The sequence below is a fragment of the Colobus angolensis genome, unplaced genomic scaffold, assembly GCF_000951035.1.
Source record: "Colobus angolensis palliatus isolate OR3802 unplaced genomic scaffold, Cang.pa_1.0 Scaffold16, whole genome shotgun sequence".
Classification (NCBI taxonomy): Eukaryota; Metazoa; Chordata; class Mammalia; order Primates; family Cercopithecidae; genus Colobus; species Colobus angolensis.
In genome coordinates this window covers 3,393,719-3,413,063 of record NW_012114710.1, presented here as the reverse complement: position 1 = coordinate 3,413,063, position 19,345 = coordinate 3,393,719, and the positions used below count along the sequence as shown (strand labels likewise).

Here is a 19,345-nt window from a genome sequence, read left to right as displayed (position 1 = left end):
TCTGGTGCCTCAGCCTCCCAAGTAGGATTATAGGCGTACACCACCACACCCAGCTAATTTTTGTATTTTTAGTAGAGACGAGGTTTCACCACGTTGGCCAGGCTAGCCTCAAACTTTTGGCCTCAAGTAATCCACCCACCTTGACCTCCCAAAGTGCTGAAATTACAGATGTGAGCCACCGTGCCTGGACTACATTTTTTATGTATTTGAATTTTTAAAAATTAGAATAATGTTTTAGAACAGGTGAGATTAACCTATTAACTGACTATTGATTCAATCTTTTTGTGTTGTGTTGTGTTTTATATTTGTAAACGGAAAAACGAAATGACGAATAATTATGAAAGTAGGCATCCATTTGAATTAAAGATCCTGAAGAAGAGAGAACTGTTATCCAGAGTTAATCCTTTAATAGTTGTCAGGACATAGTAATAATATAGAGCTTAATTTTGGAATATAAGCATGAATTATCTCTCCAGGGAATTTTTATGTGGCTCATATATGTATGATTTTTTTGAATGTTCACTGCAGTTACATACTGTTATGGCATTTTGAACTTACATGATTATGAAGAAGAAAGTTAATTAGAAAAGAGAAAGCCTTTTTTTTTTTCTTTTAATTTAGAAAGGTGTTACAGAAGATGGCTGGAACTGCATTTCTTGCCCTAGTGGCTTAACTGCCAAAGGAAAATGTCACTGTCCCACTGGCCATATTTTAGGTAAGAATTAGATTCCTTACAAAGAAGTAGTGATAAATCTTCATTTGTGTTTTTGTTTTTGTTTTTGTTTTTGAAAAGGGCATTAATTTAAATAGTTAAACGATTACTTACTATTTTTGTAGTGGTTCAAGCAATCCTCCTGCCTCAGCTTCGTGAGTAGCTAGGACTGCACACATACACCACTGCAGCTGGCTGATTTTTAAATTTTTTGTGGAGACTGGGTCTTGTTATGTTGCCCAGCCTGGTCTTGAACTCCTGGCCTTGAGAGATCTTCCTGCCTCAGCCTCCTAAAGTGCTGGAATTATAGGCATCAGTCACTGTGTCCAGCCCTTAATAGTGTTTATAAAAATTATTTTTGTACAAATTTAGTGATACTTAAGACATCAGCAGGCATTGAGAAGAAAATACAGAGTTTTGTCTGAGTTTTTTGAAACTCTTAATTGTGTAAGATTAGATGGTTACTTCTTTAATGTAACATGATAAAATATGTATGTCTCAACTCAAAAACCAAGTTGATGCTTAATAGGGAAAAAGTGTAAGCGTTCCTATTAATGTCAGGACCTGGAAAAGGATGCAAACTATGCACTTAAGTAAGAGAAAAAAAATATTTATCACTGGAAAAGAAAAGGTAGGCCGTTAATCCCAACATTTTGGAAGGCCAAGGCAGGTGTATTGTTTGAGCTTAAGAGTTCGAGACCAGTCTGGGCAACACAGTGAAACCCCATCTCTACAAATAAAAAAGAAATTATTCAGGTATGGTGGCATGCACCTGTAGTCCCAGCTACTCGAGAGGCAAAGGTGGGAAGATCGCTTGAGCCTGGAAGGTTAAGGCAGCAGTGAGCTGAGATGGCGCCACTGCACTCCAGCCTGAGCGACAGGGTAAGACCCTGTCTCAAACAAACAAGCAGAAAAAGTAAAATATCATTGTTTACAGATGATTTGATTGTATGTTTAAAACACCCAAGAGAATGACTAAAAATTACTATAAACATTGATGAAAGAAAATACCTCATACACAATAGCAACAAAAAAGAAAAAATAAGTAGGTATATCCTTTTTTTTTTTAATTTTAATTTTTGGATTTTTTTTGAGACAAGAGTTTTCACTGTTGTTGCCCAAGCTAGAGTGCAATGGTGCGATCTCAGCTCACTGTAGCCTCCCTCTGGGTTCAAGCGATTCTCCTGCCTCAGCCTCCCGAGTAGCTGGGATTACAGGCATGTGCCACCATGCCTGGCTAATTCTGTATTTTTAGTAGATAACAGGGTTTCTTCATGTTGGTTGGCTGGTTTTGAACTCCTGACCTCAGGTGGTCCGCCCGCCTCAGCCTCCCAAAGTGCTGGGATTACAGGCTTGAGCCACTGCGCCCGACCTTGGTATATACTTTAGAAGGAATGTACAACATAATTAATTGAATAAATTTGTGAGTATTGCTGAGGGATATGAAGGCAGGCTTTTATAAGTGAAAATGCATTCTCTGTTTTTGAATGGGAAGATTAAATATTAGAAAGATGCTAACTCTCCTACCAGACTGTATATTTTAAAGGACCCTTGGAAATTCTATCAGGATATTATTTGTTTGTTTTGGGGTAATATACAAATAGATTCTGAAGTTTATCAGGAAAGATATATGAGATCTAAGAAAATTCTGGGAAGGGAAAGAAGGAACTACCCCATCAGATAATATGCATGTTATATAGCTACTGTAATCACATGTATGACAGACTTATGGGTACACAGACTGATTGATGGAACTTAGACAATCAGAATAGATTCAATTCATATAGGAATTTGGTATGTGCAAAAAGTGGCATTTCATCCAAGTGGGGATAAAACTGATAAATGGTGCTGGGAAAACTGAGAAAACACCAAGTTGGGTTTCTATCTTATTTCTGAGAAAATTAAACTCCAAATGAGTCAAATACTAAATATGAATATATGAAAGTTCTTAAAGAAAATGTAGGAAAAACTTGTATAGTTTTGTTGTAATAGGCCTAAGTATGACCAAAAATACTCAATCACTTTGGAGGCCTAGGTGGGAGGATTACTTGAGCCAAGGAGTTCCTGACCAGCCTGGGCAACATAGAGAGACTCTGTCTCTCCAAAAAAAAGACAAAAAGAAAAAGAAAAGAAAAACCACAGAAGGAAAAATTGGTAAATTTATAAAATGCCATAAAAATTATAATACCAAAAACCAAACTACAAACTAAAGAAAAATATTAATGCATACAATAGACAGAGGTCAAAGTTCTTCAATAAATGTAAAGGTCCTACAGATGAATAAAAGTAGGATGAATAGCCCAATTTTTAAAATAGCCAAAAATCATAAATAAAGTTCACATAGAAAAAAATATTTTAACATGAGAAAAAATGTTCAACCTTACTCAGAGTAAGAAAATGTACATTAAAGCTAAAATGAGATTTTACTTTTAACCTACCAGATTTTATTATAAAACTTTTTCGACCAGGCACAGTGGCTTACACCTGTAATCCAGCACTTTGGGAGGCCGAGGTGGGCAGATCACCTGAGTTCAGGAGTTCAAGACCAGCCTGACTAATGTAGTCACTACTAAAAATTCAGAATTAGCCGGGCATGGTGGCACATGCCTGTAATCCTAGTTTCTTGGAGGCTGAGGCAGGATAATTGCTTGGACCCGGGAGGTGGAGGTTGCAGTGAGCCAAGATCATGCCATTGCACTCCAGCCTGGGCAACAAGAGTGAAACTCCATCTGAAAACAACAAAAAGAAACTTTTTCAACTTTGACGATGTATTTATAAGGATACAGGGAAATAGTTATTCATGTATTAATAGGGAAAATTATAAGTTAGTGCAACCTCTGTGGAGGGAAAATTTACAGTGTTTATCAAAATTAAAAATACAGATTATCTTTGCCTAGAAAGCTCTCATCTAGAAATTTCTTATTTGGATACACTTAACTATATGCCTGAAGAAGTGTTGAATGTTTTTTTCTTGCAACATTATTCCTAAGACAAAAGATTGTAAACAATATAAGAGTCTATCAAGATGAGATCAGCCAAATAAATTATGATATAGTCAAACAATGGTATAGAATGCAATTGTGGAAAAATAAAGAGGCAGTTCTACACATATTACTATGGAAAGAAATCTAAGATATATTGAGTAAAAAAGCAAGATATAGAATAATTTATTCATTCATCTACAAGTATTTATTGAGTACCTGTTATTTATCAGCACTGTTTTATGTATTTGATATTCCACTATTTATCTTTTTAAAGACCATTATATATGCATATGTGCTTGTATATGCACAGGCTATTTCTGAAAGGATTCATAAGAAACTGGTAACAATGCTGCCTCCTGAGTGAAGAACTGAGTGCCTGGGAATGGCGGGAAAGAGACTTAATTTTCATTTTAAATCCTTTTGTGCTTGGTGCGGTGGCTCACGCCTGTAATTGCAGCACTTTGGGAGGCCAAGGCAGGTGGATCGCCTGAGGTTAGAAGTTTGAGACCATCCTGGCCAACATGATGAAACCCCATGTCTACTAAAAATACAAAAATTAGCTGGGCATGGTGGCAGGTGCCTGTAGTCCCAGCTACTTGGGAGGCTGAGGCAGGAGAATCACTTGAATCTGGGAGGCGGAGGTTACAGTGAGTGAGATCATGCCACTGCGCTCCAGCCTGGGTGACAAGAGCAAAACTGTCTCAAAAAATAAAATAAAATAAATCCTTTTGTGCCTTTTATTTTTATATTTTATATATTACCCATTCAAAGATTAATTTTTAAATTATCTCAATTTTTTTTTTTTTTCATTTCAACAAATGTTTTTTGTAGTGATGGGGGGGGTCTTACTATATATCTCAGGCTGGTCTTGAACTCCTGACCTCAAGCAGTCCTCCTGCCTTGACCTCCCTATGTGTGGGATTACAGTTGCCTTCTCATTTTTTTTAGAGACGAGGTCATCTTATGTTACCCAGGCTAGATTCAAACTCCTGGGCTTAAGCAATCTACCGCACCCAGCTTCTTAGTAGTTTCGTTGGCACTGTTGCCTCCATTGAAAATATTAACTTGATTCTCACGGTATTTGGGGGGTGTATTCTTAGGGATGGGGCTAATGAAAGTTTTATGAGTTGGATGGCAATATGAAATTTATTACACTTCATGATGTACTATTTCTACTGTAAATTTTAGGATTATGGGAAGATGAAGGTGAGTCAGATTTAATTATAAATTTGAAATAAAAACTGTTAAGGCCAAATACGCTGGCGTTTATTTAAAGTAATGCAGTTCAGTAGAAATACAATGCAAACCAAATATGTAATTTTTAATTTTCTTGTCTACACATTAAAAAAAGCAAAAAGAAACATGAAATGAATTTTAATAATATACTTTATTTAGGCTAATATTATTTAAAATATTATCCTTTGAACAGGAACAATTTTTGAGATATCTTCATTCTTTTGTTCTCTTTTTTTTTTTTTTTTGAGACAGAGTTTCACTCTTGTCGCTCAGGCTGGAGTGCAGTGGCACAATCTCGGTTCACTGCAACCTCTGCCTCCCAGGTTCAAGTGATTCTCCTGCCTCAGCCTCCTGAGTAGCTGTGACTACAGGCACCTGCCACTGCGCCCAGCTAATTTTTGTGTTTTTTAGTAGAGATGGGGTTTTACCATGTTGACCAGGCTGGTCTCAAACTTCTGACCTCAGGTGATCCGCCCGCCTTGGCCTCCCATATTGCTGGAATTACAGGCATGAGCCACCATGCTCAGCCCGTTCTTTTGTTCTTAATAAAATTTTGAGATTTCAGTTCTGGCTAGGCACATTTCAAGTGGTCAGTAATCACAAGTGGCTAGTAACCACAGTCAACAGTAACTGTATTGGACAGCACAAGTTAATATCAAGAGAAAATACATACTAGTACACTTGCTATCAGCCATGTGTGTAAGCCAGTTAATTACTGGAAGAATAAAAACTAGTTTGAAATCTTATATAGTTAACCACTCAAGTTATGTTTCTATTACTGTAGCTATGTTATTGTAATTCTTATAATTCTTCATTCCCTAAATTAGATGCTCTTGAGATATCTGTGGATGAGAAGTAGGGGAAAGGAACGTTGTTTGCTGCTTTCTCTAAACAGTGGCTCTGACATCTTCTGGCCCCTTCGGGTTAGGTTACAGCTGTGGAAACAGTATTTTGCTATTTTAGAGGGTACTATTACGTGATTAAAATTCTCTATGGTGAAAGAGAAGGGAGAGAGAATAGGGTATTATTTTACATACATTATCATGGAAGTCCTCTCTGGAAAGGTGAAATCTAAGAAAGACTTGAAGGAAGGAAGGGACAGAGCCATGAGGATGACTGGGGAACATCATTCTAAGCAGAGGGAATAGCAAGTACTAAGGTTCTAAGATGGGAGTATATTTGGCATTTTTCAGAGAACAGAAAGTACACTAATGTGGCTAAAGCAAAGAAGTAAAGTAAAGTGGAAGCATCTGGGTCTGAAAAATTGGGGTGATAGTGTGCAGATCATGTAAGACCTTTATGCTGTGTTGGTGACCTTTGAAATTGTCCTATGTGAGATGGGAGACCATTCGAAGGTTTTAAGCAAAAGAGTGACATGATCACACTGAAGTTTTAAAAGCTTCACTTTAGCTTCTGCATGGAGCACAAAACCAGCACTCCAGTTAAGATGCTGTTACGAAAGCCCAGGTGATAGATGTTGGTGCTTGGGCCAGAGTTTTTTCTTTTTTCTTTCTTTTTTTTTTTTATTTTTATATTTTATTTTTGGACAGACTCTTGCTCTGTCACCCAAGCTGGAGGGCCGTGGCATGATCACAGCTCACTGCAGCCTTGACCTCCTGGGCTCAAGTGATCCTCCTGCCCCAGCCTCCTGAGTAGCTGGGACTACAGGCACGTGCCACCACACCTGGCTGTGTGTGTGTGTGTGTGTGTGTGTCTGTATAGAGATGAAGTTTTGCTCTGTTGTCCGGGCTGGTCTTGAATGCCTGGCCTCAAGCAATCATCCTGTGTTGGCCTCCTAAAATACTGGGATTACAGGATGAGCCACTGTACCCGGCAGGCCACGATATTAGTTGTAGAGGTAGAGAAAATAATTTTGTTTCTGAATAAATTTTGAAGAGAGAGCTGACAGAATTTGCACATTAATTTTTTTATTTTTATTTTTTTAATATGGAACATGAGGAGACTCTTAAGGACTGGAACCACAGTAAATGGTCAAATGGAGCTGTCATTTATTGAGACAGGGATGACTGTAGGAGGAACAAGTTGCTCATCTTTACTTTTGTTAAAATTACTTTTTACTACCATGCAAAAACTTAGAACATTATGGATAAGACTAAAGTCCTTTTTGACCATTTTTCCCAATACTGTTTTACTATTGCTCCTTCAACCCCAAAGTAACTGGTTATTTGTGTGTGTGTGTGTACATGTGTGTGTGTATGTGTGTGTGTGCATGTGTGTGTGTACACATTCAGAATTTTTTTCCTGTTATAAGGATCTACATTATATAGCCTCAAGAAATATAAGTGGTATGTTTGCATAAATGTTTCATACACAAATATTGTTCTAGCATACTTTTTTCAGTTAATGGTATACTCTGATACTCTGTTAGATTTACCTGATTCTTTTTTTTTTTTTTTGAAACAGGGTCTCACTCTTGCCCAGGCTGGAGCGTAGTGGTGTGATCTCAGCTCACTTTAACCTCTACCTACCAGGTTCAAGCTATTCTCATGCCTCAGCCACCTGAGTAGCTGGGATTACAGGCACATGCCACCACACCCAGCTAATTTTTGTATTTTTTTAGTAGAGACAAGGTTTTGCCATATTGGCCAGGCTGGTCTTGAACTCCTGGCCTCATGTGATCCACCCACCTTAGCCTCCCAAAGGGCTGGGATTGCAGGCATGATCCTCCTCACCTGGCCTTACCTGATTCTTTTTCATCTGTTCCATAGTATTTTGTAGCATGGATATACCACCATTCTGCTATTTTAAATATTCATGTTGTTTCTAACAAATAATGCTTCAGTGAATATACTTATGTACATGTTCAAGTGTTTCTGTAGGTTAGGTATCTAAAAACAAAATTGTAGTGTTATAAGGATGTGAATTTGAAACTTTAATAGATACTACCAAAAGCCTTCTAAGTTGCAGAAGCGTATCAGTAATCTATGAAAATACTTGCTTCACTATCCCAGTGTGACAGAAATGTATAGATAAGAGGTAAGACAATTTTGAGGAAAAAAATACTGACTTAATTGTTATGATGACGTGGAAAATGATTTTCTGTATTTTACTATGTGAAAATAGGGAAGGCATCACTTCTTTCTTTTTTTTTGGAGGCATGGATGGGTATGAAGGGATCACTTCTCTATACTTTATTATGGAGATACTTGTTATGCCTTTAATGCAAATAAAGTGTTTTGAAAATTAATAGAATAATAGTTACAATTGGGTTTTGCTAAATATTTTTTGAATATGTAGAAGCTTATATGTTTACTATGAGTTACATCTTTTTTTTTGTTTCTAAACTGTTTAGTGGAAAGAGATATTAATGGAACATTGCTGTCTCAAGCAACTTGTGAGCTCTGTGATGGAAATGAAAACTCTTTTACGGTAGCAAATGCTTTAGGAGACAGGTAAGCAGTGTGATGGGGCTGATATAAGATTAATATCATCTTATACTAATGTATAATTTGTACTTTTAAGAGTGTTTTCCTATCATATCACTTAGTTCACTTAGTTTTCACAATAACCCAAGGAAGGATAGAAGTAAACATAAACAGATACAGAAGCTGAGGCCTAGAGCTTGAGACACACTAGGGTTCAAATTTTGGTCCAGTCTATTAGTTGTCTGACCTTGGATAGCTCACTACTTTACAATCCCTTGTCTTTGGAATGGTACTATTGCCACCCACTTCATAGGCTGTAATGGCTCAGAAATAAGTAAGTACAATTCTTAGTATTGTGCTACATAGTAACCACTCTGTAAAGGGTAGCTATTTTTGTTTGTTGTTATGTAATTGGTATATAATCTATAATATAATTATGTGCTAAGTACTGTACTAAAGCACTTATAATACATAAAACATTAATGTATACTAATAATAGCCCAGGTACCCTGACTTATAGTCCCATTTTCTGTTGCTTCCTGTTCCCCCTTTGTGCCTGTGTTTGTGAAACACACACACACGCACACACCCCTGCCTGCCTATATACTTCCCTCTAATTTAAGCATATATACCAATTTCAGCTTCTTTAATTTTTTTAGAGGCCTACATCATGACTTCCCTCCAGGCACAGTTTTTTCTTTAGTTTCCAAGTTTAATATAGAATATAGTTGAGCAGCTTTTCTGAGGGCTACTTAGTGTTGGATCATCTTTTCTCTAAGGCTGACCTGAGTTATGGCATCCAAATACCAATTTTTTTTGCCCCTCTAATCTTTCCCCAAACCTCGTCTGTTTTACGTCATGCCCCAGCCCCACTCCTACCTGCTCTATTTTGCAAGTGAAGAATACCTATATATTCACTCATCACTGGTCCAGTACCCTCCCCCATCTATCTCATTCATTAATGAAAAATATGAAGTATTTTTCTAAAATAAACAAAGATGATAAATAGAATTTATTTAAAAGTGTTGGCTATAGCTTTGATAGGAGCTAGAGATGCATTTCTCTTCAGCTTATGCTACCTTTTTACTTTGTGGTACATAAAATAAGGAAAGTATATTTGATATAACTAATTGTAAAAATTGATTGGGTTTCATTTATATGAGTTTGTTAGTCTCTTGTTAGTTGAGTGACTTAATTATCTTTGATATTCAGAATTATTCATTCTGTACATTCCATGTAGTTAAAAAATACTCTTCTATTATTGACTAGTTTTACATACTTTATACTCTGTAACACAGAATGGCCTAAAACTATTCAAATCCATGTTATTTTAAATTTGTTTAACATATTTACATAATTGCTTACTGAATGAATCTACTCTAATCCATTGTTTAGAAAGACAGCTCTTCTATTAGGTTTAGTATAATTTATTAACATTTTAAAAATTATTTTTGTTATATTGAACAGGTGCATCCGATGTGAGCCAACATTTGTTAATACCAGCAGGTCCTGTGCATGTTCAGAACCTAACATTTTCGTAAGGCTAACCAAATTGATAAAGTGTATATATTTTTAATTCAATTGCTTATGCCTTTTCATAAGCTTCTATTTTTTCCCTCATTTATTTATGAAGACAGGGGGATTATGTTTCAGCAACACAGGGAATTTTCCTCTACGTAGAATTTCAACTGCACGTTATGGAGAAGTTGTGAGTATGCTTCAATTTTTTTGGTCTGTTGTTAAGAAATTTTCTATATTTCATCCATTAGTAATTAATTTCAGGCTAGAATGAGAAACACTTTTGTATAAATCATTTTAAAACAGAAAAAAAAATCAATCTAAGAAACATTAGTCTAATAATTCAGCATTATAATTTCTAAGTACAGTACTGAGTCTGTACCATAGCCTGTTTGTTTTTAAGTGTGCTACAGAATGTTTACACCAGAAATATCTGGTATATGTTCTGTGTAGGATGCAGTATAATGCATTTACGGGCACCAGAAACTCTAGATTTGAACCCTGGATTTGCAAGTCATTAGTTTTGTATCCTTGGACCTTGAGAAGATTTCAGAGCTTCAGTTGTCTGTAAATTGAACATAATAAAAATACCTTTATCACAGTGTCTGTACATAGTAATCATTAGAGAAATCAGGATTATTCTTAATTTGGTCAGATTGTTCCTTGTTATTTTATTTTATTTTTGTTTGAGATGGAGTCTTGCTCTGTTGCCCAGGCTGGAGTGCTGTGGCGCAGTCTCGGCTCACTGCAACCTCCACCTCCCGGGTTCAAGTGATTCTCCTGCCTCAGCCTCCCAGGTAGCTGGGGTTATAGGCACCTGCCACCATGCCTGGCTAATTTTTTGTATTTTCAGTAGAGACAGGATTTCACCATGTTGGCCAGGCTGGTCTCGAACTCCTGACCTCGTGATCCACCCACTTCGGCCTCACAAAGTACTAGGATTACATGCATGAGCCACCACACCCAGCCAATTGTTTCTTATTTTATGGATGAGAGCATTGAGGCCTAGAGTTAGAGCTTTAGCAGCAGGTGCTGGTGATAACCACTTCTAGGGTATAAAATGGAAAGTAAGTAGAGGAATGGGAACTACAGAAGTTGCAAATCCAAGAGAACAGGAGTTAGATGACTGGGAGTTAGAACAGGAATTAATGAATGAACATTGAAGATGCTTAGTACGCCAGAGTTAAGGGTGGACAAGGTGTGATCTGGTTGTTAATATCATTATTGTTAATATTATTATTGAATATAGGAGTGATTAAGAAGACTGTGAGGATAGCAATAATGAGGGTGGGATCTAGGATCTTGATGAATCAGGCAAAAATTCCTCTCCTCCAGTATAGTTTTGTGAGGAAGACAGGCAAATACCAAGTAGTTACAAGACAGCAAAATAAAAGCTAAAATATATAGGGAGCTCTGAGATTATCCAAAAATTGGCTGATCTGTAACAAGATATGTGTCTTCTGGGGCATTCTTCTCCAGATTGGAGTGCATATCTGTATATGATTATTAAATTTGCAGGCCTTTAATTTTCCTTTTTCAAAAAATTTAAGTTGAAATAATTTTGCTGGAAGTCCCAGCAATGACTCTTTGTTCTTTCTGGTCTGAGATCCCCAATCATTTAGTGGTCATGTCCCTTTAGCTTCCTCCAGTCTGAAACTAGGTCCTCAGTGTTTCCCTGTCTTTCATGAATGCAACAGTTTTGAAGATTACAGGCCTTACCATCCTACAGATACTTTCCTCATACTGAGTAACTGCTTAGATGAAAGCCACAAAAAAGATGTCATGTTCTTCTCAGTGGACTGCATCACATCCAGGGGCACACAGTGTCTACCTGTGCCGCCACTGATGCTGTTAACCTTGATCACCTGCCCTAAAGTCACCATGACTACCATAAAGTTACCATTTACCATTTGTAATTGATTAATATTTTGTGAGGAGTGTTTCTGAGATTACACTTCCTCACTAACCTTTAACTCACTAGCATTAGTCTCCATTGTTGACCACTACTGTGATGATTGCCAAAGATTAATTTTTGATTTCCATCCACATTTGATTACTTCCACATTTATTAATTGACATTCTATTATAAGGAAGAACTATCTCTCCTTCCCAATTTATACACTTATTTTTTAAAATTCATGTCCACGTGGATGTGTGGGTTCCTAATTTATTCAGTTAGTTATAATCCAGCATACTCATTATTTGTTTAGGTGCTCAAATTGTCCTACATCTGGAATAAAAGTCCCTTCAAGTTGGCTCCTGCGTGTTTTTTTTTGTTTTTTGTTTTTTGTTTTTTTTTGACATGTTCCCATCATTCTTTGAACGTTTACTTACTTTATGGTACAAGATTTCTAGGCTAATCTTGTACTTTTCCTGCCTCAGACCTGGAATCAGCCGTTACTTTCTTTCTTTCTTTTTTTTTTTTTTGAGACAGAGTTTCACTCTTGTTGTCCAGGCTGGAGTGTAATGGCACAATCTCAGCTCACCGCAACCTCCACCTCCCAGGTTCAAGTGGTTCTCCTGCCTCCGCCTCCTGAGTAGCTGGGATTGTAGGCATGTGTCACCACACCCAGCTAAATTTTTGTATTTTTACTAGAGACAGAGTTTCTCCATGTTGGTCAGGCTGGTCTCGAACTCCCGACCTCAGGTGATCCCCACCTCGGCCTCCCAAAGTGCTGGGATTACAGGCATGAGCCACTGCACCTGGCTGGAATCAGCCATTTCCTTAATCAGTTTTGTAGGATAAATATTTAGAAACCGAGATTAACACACTTAGTATGTCCTCTCAGCAAACATAGCTAGGAAATACACACATATACACATACACACATCTATGACTATTTCTGTGTCTGTGTATATATACTAAAAGGGCTGGGCGTGGTGGCCTGTAATCCTAGCACTTTGGGAGGCTGAGGCAGGTGGATCACTTGAGGTCAGGAGTTTGAGACCAGCCTGGCCGAGATGGTAAAACCTCATCTCTGCTAAAAATACAAAAATTGGCTGGATGTGATGGTGCACTCCTGTAATCCCAGCTACTCGAGAGGCTGAGACGGGAGAATCACTTGAACCTGGGAAGTGGAGATTGCAGTGAGCCAAGATCGCGCTACTGCCTTCCAGCCTGGGTGACAGAGCAAGACTCTGTCTCAAAATAAAATAAAATAAAATAAAATAGCTCATACTGATCCCTTTAATTCTGAAGCAATACTTCAGGGTTCTTTCTAACCTTTCCCTTTGATAGGTTTGAAGTATCTTCTCCAGGAGTGAGAAATCTGGGATTCATTATCCTCAATTTATTGATATGCTCAATGTGACCAATCTTCCAACCCCCCCACATTCTCCCTCCTCTGCTAGCACCGTGCAGTTGACCCATTATAGACTTCTTTGATAGGTGGGTAGGGAGGAACTGTTCCATCCTTAATGTTGTTCTGATTCAGTTAATGTATTTCATTTAAACATACCAGATTTTTTTAAAGTTAAAAATAATTTAAAACTAAATTTAAAAAAAAACAAAACCACCTCGACCCTCCCCAAAACTTTCCAGGTCCCACATGCAGACACTGCAGTGGTGACTGGAGGATTGGGCACTGGGAATAGGAAGGACACCACTGCTCGGCCTGGGGCACCTGAAGGGCAACTTGGAGCACTCCAGGAGCACAGCAAAGGTCTAGCAGAGCCAACACTGGTGCGAGCAGGGAAGAGCAGCCTGATGGGCTTGTGGGGCAGCTCCCGCCACCGTGAAGAAAGGCTGCCTGCAAGGCAATGGCCGTAAGAGGCCAGCAAGGGGTGCCTGCTGTCTCAGAGGACCCCCCAGTCCTGCCAGGATGCCATGAGGCAGAGGGTGGAGGAAACGAGGTCAGCCCGATTCCACATCCCTGCATCCCACATACTGCCCAAGGGCAGGGAGGAGAGGCGAGGGGCCCATAGGAGGAATGAGAAGAGTGGTTCCATTTGCCATGAATGTCTGTCTCTCGTCTGTCGAGGCTCAGACCTGGCCAGGGAGAGCATGACGTCACCACAGCAATTGTGCACTAAACATACCAGTTCTGGACACCGATTCTTTCCTAAGGACGGATTTGAGATTCCTGATTTTAAGTCATGTTGCAACTGCTTTTCAGACTGGTGCCGTGTAGCCAGATTATAAAACGTGTAAGCAAAATCTAGTTAAGATGTTTTGACTACCCTAGCCTAGTCTCAGTTTGCAAGAATAAGAACTCAATTTTATCCATGTACTTGTAAGTCAGTCAGATTCTAAGGGCTTGTTTAAAGTAATTAAACTCAGATGAGATTAGATTAATTGATAAACCAGAATACATGTTTATTAGTTTTATGTTGAGACGGTAATTGCCAGTTAGACTGAAATATTTGTATTGACTCCATAACATACATTCTTCCCAGTTGGAAAAGTCTACTTTGAACATTAAGGTCGGAAGTTTTCTTAGAGAACAAAATTGGAACATAATTCTGTTTGTATAATTTTATAACAAGGCATCCAATCCTACTCATCCTACTCTTGGAATATACTTGCTAATCAGAAAAAATTTTCACATACATGAGTTAGTGTCTCCCCCCATTCCCTTTCCCTCAAAGACATTAATAGTGAACTACCTTTGTGGTTTTTGGTTTTCCCAACTTTTATTTTGAAAAATTTCAAAATTGCAGAAAAAATGAAAGAATTAAACAATGACTATGCATATGTCTTTCACCTAGGTTAACGAATTATTAATGTTTTGCCACATTTGCTTTCTCTCTATATATAAATATATACACACACACAATGTTTTTTTCCCCTGAGCCATTTGAAAATAAGTTGTAGACATAATGACATTGCACTCCAAATACTTTAGTGTGAATCTCCAAAGAATAAGGCATTTTCCTAGAATCACACCCAAGGAATTTAAAATTAACATATTATTAACTGATACCCATTCATACCCAAATTTTCCCAGTTGTTCAAAAGTGTTCTTTATTCTCCCTGCCTTTTTTCGGGGAAGGGATACCTAGGATCCAATCAAGGACTAACTGCAGTTAGTCTTTCTAGTGTCCTTTAATTTAAAACATATCCCTGCTTCACTTTGCTTTTGTGGTTTTCTCCTCTGTGTTTTTCTGATTGTTTTCTCGTGATTAGACTCAGTGAAACATATTTTTGCAAGATATTATATAGATGTTGTATACCTCCCATTGCATCACAACAAGGGGTATGTAATGTCTGTCAGGTTGTCCAGTTATTGGTGATACTAAATTTGATTGCTAGGCTGGGCGTGGTGGCTTTCTCCTGTAATCCCAGCACTTTGGGAGGCCGAGGCAGGTAGCTCACCTGAGGTCAGGAGTTCGAGACCAGCCTGGCCAACGTGGTGAAACCCCAACTCTACTGAAAATACAAAGATTAGCCGGGCATAGTAGCAGGCTCCTGTAACCCCAGCTACTCGGGAGGCTGAGGCAGGAGAATTGCTTGAACAGAGGAGGCAGAGGTTGCAGTGAGCCAAGATCGCGCCATTGCACTCCAGCCAAGGCAACAATAGGGAAACTCCATCTCAAAAAAAAAATTGATTTCTTGGTCATAGTTGTGTCTGTCACTTCTCTCCATTGTAAAGGTATTGTGATTAATATGTTAGTCTGAGACAATGTAAATATCCATATCCATTTTAGTATTCATTAATGAATCTTGCCTGTATCAGTTATCAAACTGGTCATTTCTAATAACAATCCTATTATTCCCTCTACATTTATTAGCTAGCAATTGTCTGTAGAAGCACTTTACTTTCTCTGTGCTTTTTTTTTTTTAAAAAAAGCTTTATTATGAACTCATAGAATCTTTGTTTACTCATTGTGTTATAATCTGTTACTGTTATTCTTCTTTTTGAAGTTCAAGTTGTACCAAATTTGAACTTTCTTTCAGCATAGCTCCTGTGTTGTTTTGACATAACTTCAGACTTTAGGGATTTCCTTGGTTTCTCTATACCATGTTCCAGACTCACCTTGTATAATTATATTTTTTAATAGTTCCACAATATTCTGGCTTATGCATTAAAATTTGTATAATGGTATCTCCAGAGAATATTTAGGTTTTCAGTTATTAACTATATTGTCATCAGCCATTTTATGCACATAAATATGCTTTCCCATTTAGAGAGATTATTGCTTTAAGATAAATTTCCTAAGTGTTCCTAAATTTCTGGGTTAGAGTATATGGATATTGCTTTATAAAAGTATCACGCAACTTTAACACTATCAGTGGCATTGTATGTGGCTCCATTTTACATGCATTTGTCAGTACTGTTTTGTTGCATTTCATTTTTTACCAGTTTGTGTGCATGTGTTCTTTAGCCTTCTATGCATATTTTTTCTTACAAAATAAGTTTTGCTTATTAAATATACAAAAATAGTACCTCATAATTTTATAGATTTCGCTGATCACTGTGGTGCCATATTCATATAATTTAGTTGTATCACTTATGTGTGTGCCCAGACAATTTTCTCTGAACGGTGCTTCTTCGTTTCTCATATTTTAGCAAGATGTGCAGATAAGCTTTAAAGCAATGTTTTTTAACTAGAGGTTTTTATCTGTAGCCTTCAGAACCCATGTAATTGCCTTGGTCTCATCTGGAGATACTGATTCCTTTTTGTTTGGGATGAAGCCAGGCATGTTTTGTTTTTAGAAAGTTCTGCAGGTGATTGTGATGCCCACGATTGTTTGAGAACCACCACTTTGGAGACGTGAAATTATTTCCCCCCATTTTGTTTTATAGCTTGCCAGTTCAGTACAGTATTTACAATAATTCTAAACCAGTAAATGTTAACCACTCAATACTAAGTCAGGATCTGTTATTTTTTCTTTTGTCACTTTATTTTTTATGTTAGTGAAATAGGCATGTAGTATTTTTGGATTTTAGACACATTTTGTCTCTCGTTATATCTTTTGCCTAAGTGTGATTATTTTGTAATGCGGTCTTATTTATAATAATTGACATTGGTTAAAATCAATTCTTGTATTCCTATTGGTATCTTTTTTCTACTAACATTGTGAAAGTAATGTGAGACATTTCCCATTCAACAATATGCATATTGAGGTCATTTGAACTTAAAATTTATCTTTTGGTTTACAGGGTGTGTCTTTAACTTCAGAATGGTTTGCAAACTATTTACAATCATCAGCAGCTGCATGTTCGGTAAGTTTGAATTTTTAAAAATAAATTTCATTTTATTTTGAAGAATTATACCATTTATTTATCCAGATAATAAAAGTTTTATTTCTAAGTAGCTATAGCTTCTTGGTCATAATCTTATAAGAAGAATAAACCCTTTCTTGTGGGCTGAAAGGGGATATATAAAGAAGATGTTATTTAGTGTACACATATTGGATGTCTCCAAGCTTTTTTAGCTGAAATGGAGTGTTAGGGGAAACTGACTGTCATTTAGTAAATGTTTATTGATGACCTACTGTGTGCCAGGCCCAATTCTTAAATCAGGTTAGGTATTTCAGAAAAAGAAAAAAACAAGCCTTCATGGAGTCACAGCCTAAGTAAATGTCAGGTTGTGATAAGTGCTATGAAGGCAAATAGTTAAGAGTAAAGTACATAGAGGGGGTGAGGGATGATATTTTATATAGTGATCAGGACAGACATCTCTGACAAGGTTATAGTTGAGCAAAGAACTGAAAAAAGTGAGAGTGAGCCATGTAAACATCAAGGAGAAGAATGTTCTAAGCAGAAACCATAGCAGGAGCAAAGACCTCAAAGCAGAGTTTACTGGCTTACTCATGCCTAAGAGAGGAGGAGGAGGCTGGAGTGGCTGGAGCAGAGTGAGCAGGGAAATGAGTGGAAATGAGGTCAAGGATGTAGGGAGTGGCTATAGCAAAGCCCTGGAGCTTATTTTAAGGGAAATAGAAGGATTTCATGCAAAGGACGACATGATAGAACTTCAGTTCTTGAAAGGATCATTGTAGCATGGAGAATAGAATTTTGGGGGTAAGGGACCATTTAGGAGAGTATTAGAGTAATCTGAGTGAGAGGCAGTGGACCATTGCACAAGGGTGGTATTACAGAAATGAGAGAAGCGTTTACCTTCAGCTTTGCTTTGAAGATTTAGCTGGCAGAATTTACTCATGAGCTGGATAAGGGGCAAGAGAGAAAAAAAGTTCCAAGTTTTTCACATGAATAACTGTAAAAATGGAATTGCCTTTTCCTGATAGGGAAAACTGAGAAAGAAGGTTGAGAGGCAAAGTCAACAAATGATCTCATTTTGTTGTTTATAAAGCAGATTACTTAAACAAAATGGATTAGATTTTATGTGTAAGATCTAATATGTAAATTATTATTCTTTCAAATATAGTCTGAGTTTGTTTTAATGCCATGCTATGAGTTTTTCCTTAGTTCTTCTTTCAGTTTCTTGTCTTTATATTTTAGCCTAAAATTTACAATGAAAATGTTTGTGTTATTTCTCTTCCCAAGTGGAAAGTTTATTTTCTACTTAAGCTAGAGGAAAGGTTTTAACAAGCAAAAGAATACAAACAAAAATAAATTATCATTAAAATAGGTTAAAAAAAAAAAATTTTTTTGTTGAGACGGAGTCTCACCCTGTTGCCCAGACTGGAGTGCACAATCTTGACTCACTCCAACCTCTGTCTCCTGAGCTCAAGAGATCCTCCTGCCTTAGCTTCCGGGCAGCTGGGACTACAGGTGCATGCCACCACCATACTCGGCTAATTTTTCTGTTTGTAGTAGAGACAGGGTTTTACCACATTGGGCAGGCTGCTCTCAAACTCCTGACCTCAAGTGATCTGCCTGCCTCTGCCTCCCAAAGTTCTGCGATTACAGCTGTGGGTCACCATGGCTGCCCTAGAATAGGCAAAATGAAAACAAAGTAATATTTTTTCTTTTTATTTATTTATTTTTTAAATTATACTTTTAAGTTCTAGGGTACATGTGCACAACGTGCAGGTTTGTTACATAGGTATACATGTGCCATGTTGGTTTGCTGCATCCATTAACTCATCATTTATAAGAAATAAGAAATTACTTATTTCTCCTAATGCTATCCCTTGCCCAGTCCCCCACCCAAAGACAGGCCCCGGTGTGTGATGTTCCCTGCCCTATGTCCAAGTGTTCTCGTTGTTCAGTTCCTACCTATGAGTGAGAACATGCGGTGTTTAGTTTTCTGTCCTTGTGACAGTTTGCTCAGAATGATGGTTTCCAGCTTCATCCATGTCCCTGCAAAGGACATGAACTCATCCTTTTTTCTGGCTGCATAGTATTCCATGGTATATATGTGCCACATTTTCTTAATCCAGTCTATCGTTGATGGACATTTGGGTTGGTTCCAAGTCTTTGCTAATGTGAATAGTGCCGCAATAAACATGTGGGTGCATGTGTCTTTATAGTAGCATGATTTATAATCCTTTGGGTATATATACCCAGTAATGGGATGGCTGGGTCAAATAGTATTTCTAGTTCTAGATCCTTGAGGAATCGCCATACTGTTTTCTACAATGGTTGAACTAGTTTACAATCCCA

General features: G+C 37.6%; 1 protein-coding gene across 3 annotated transcripts in view; it reads left to right on the top strand.

The window, feature by feature from the left end:
• TMEM67 (transmembrane protein 67) overlaps nucleotides 1-19,345 on the top strand; it is a 72,910-nt gene that overhangs the window by 3,060 nt on the left and 50,505 nt on the right. For all 3 annotated transcript variants that reach the window (XR_001001222.1, XM_011937036.1, XM_011937035.1), the window contains 5 exons: nucleotides 622-715; nucleotides 8,246-8,345; nucleotides 9,786-9,855; nucleotides 9,952-10,026; nucleotides 16,940-17,002. Coding sequence is in view for 2 of the 3 variants with exons in the window: in XM_011937036.1 (XP_011792426.1) it covers nucleotides 622-715; nucleotides 8,246-8,345; nucleotides 9,786-9,855; nucleotides 9,952-10,026; nucleotides 16,940-17,002 (402 nt within the window). In the remaining variant the exon portion in view is untranslated. The remainder of the gene's footprint in view (nucleotides 1-621; nucleotides 716-8,245; nucleotides 8,346-9,785; nucleotides 9,856-9,951; nucleotides 10,027-16,939; nucleotides 17,003-19,345) is intronic.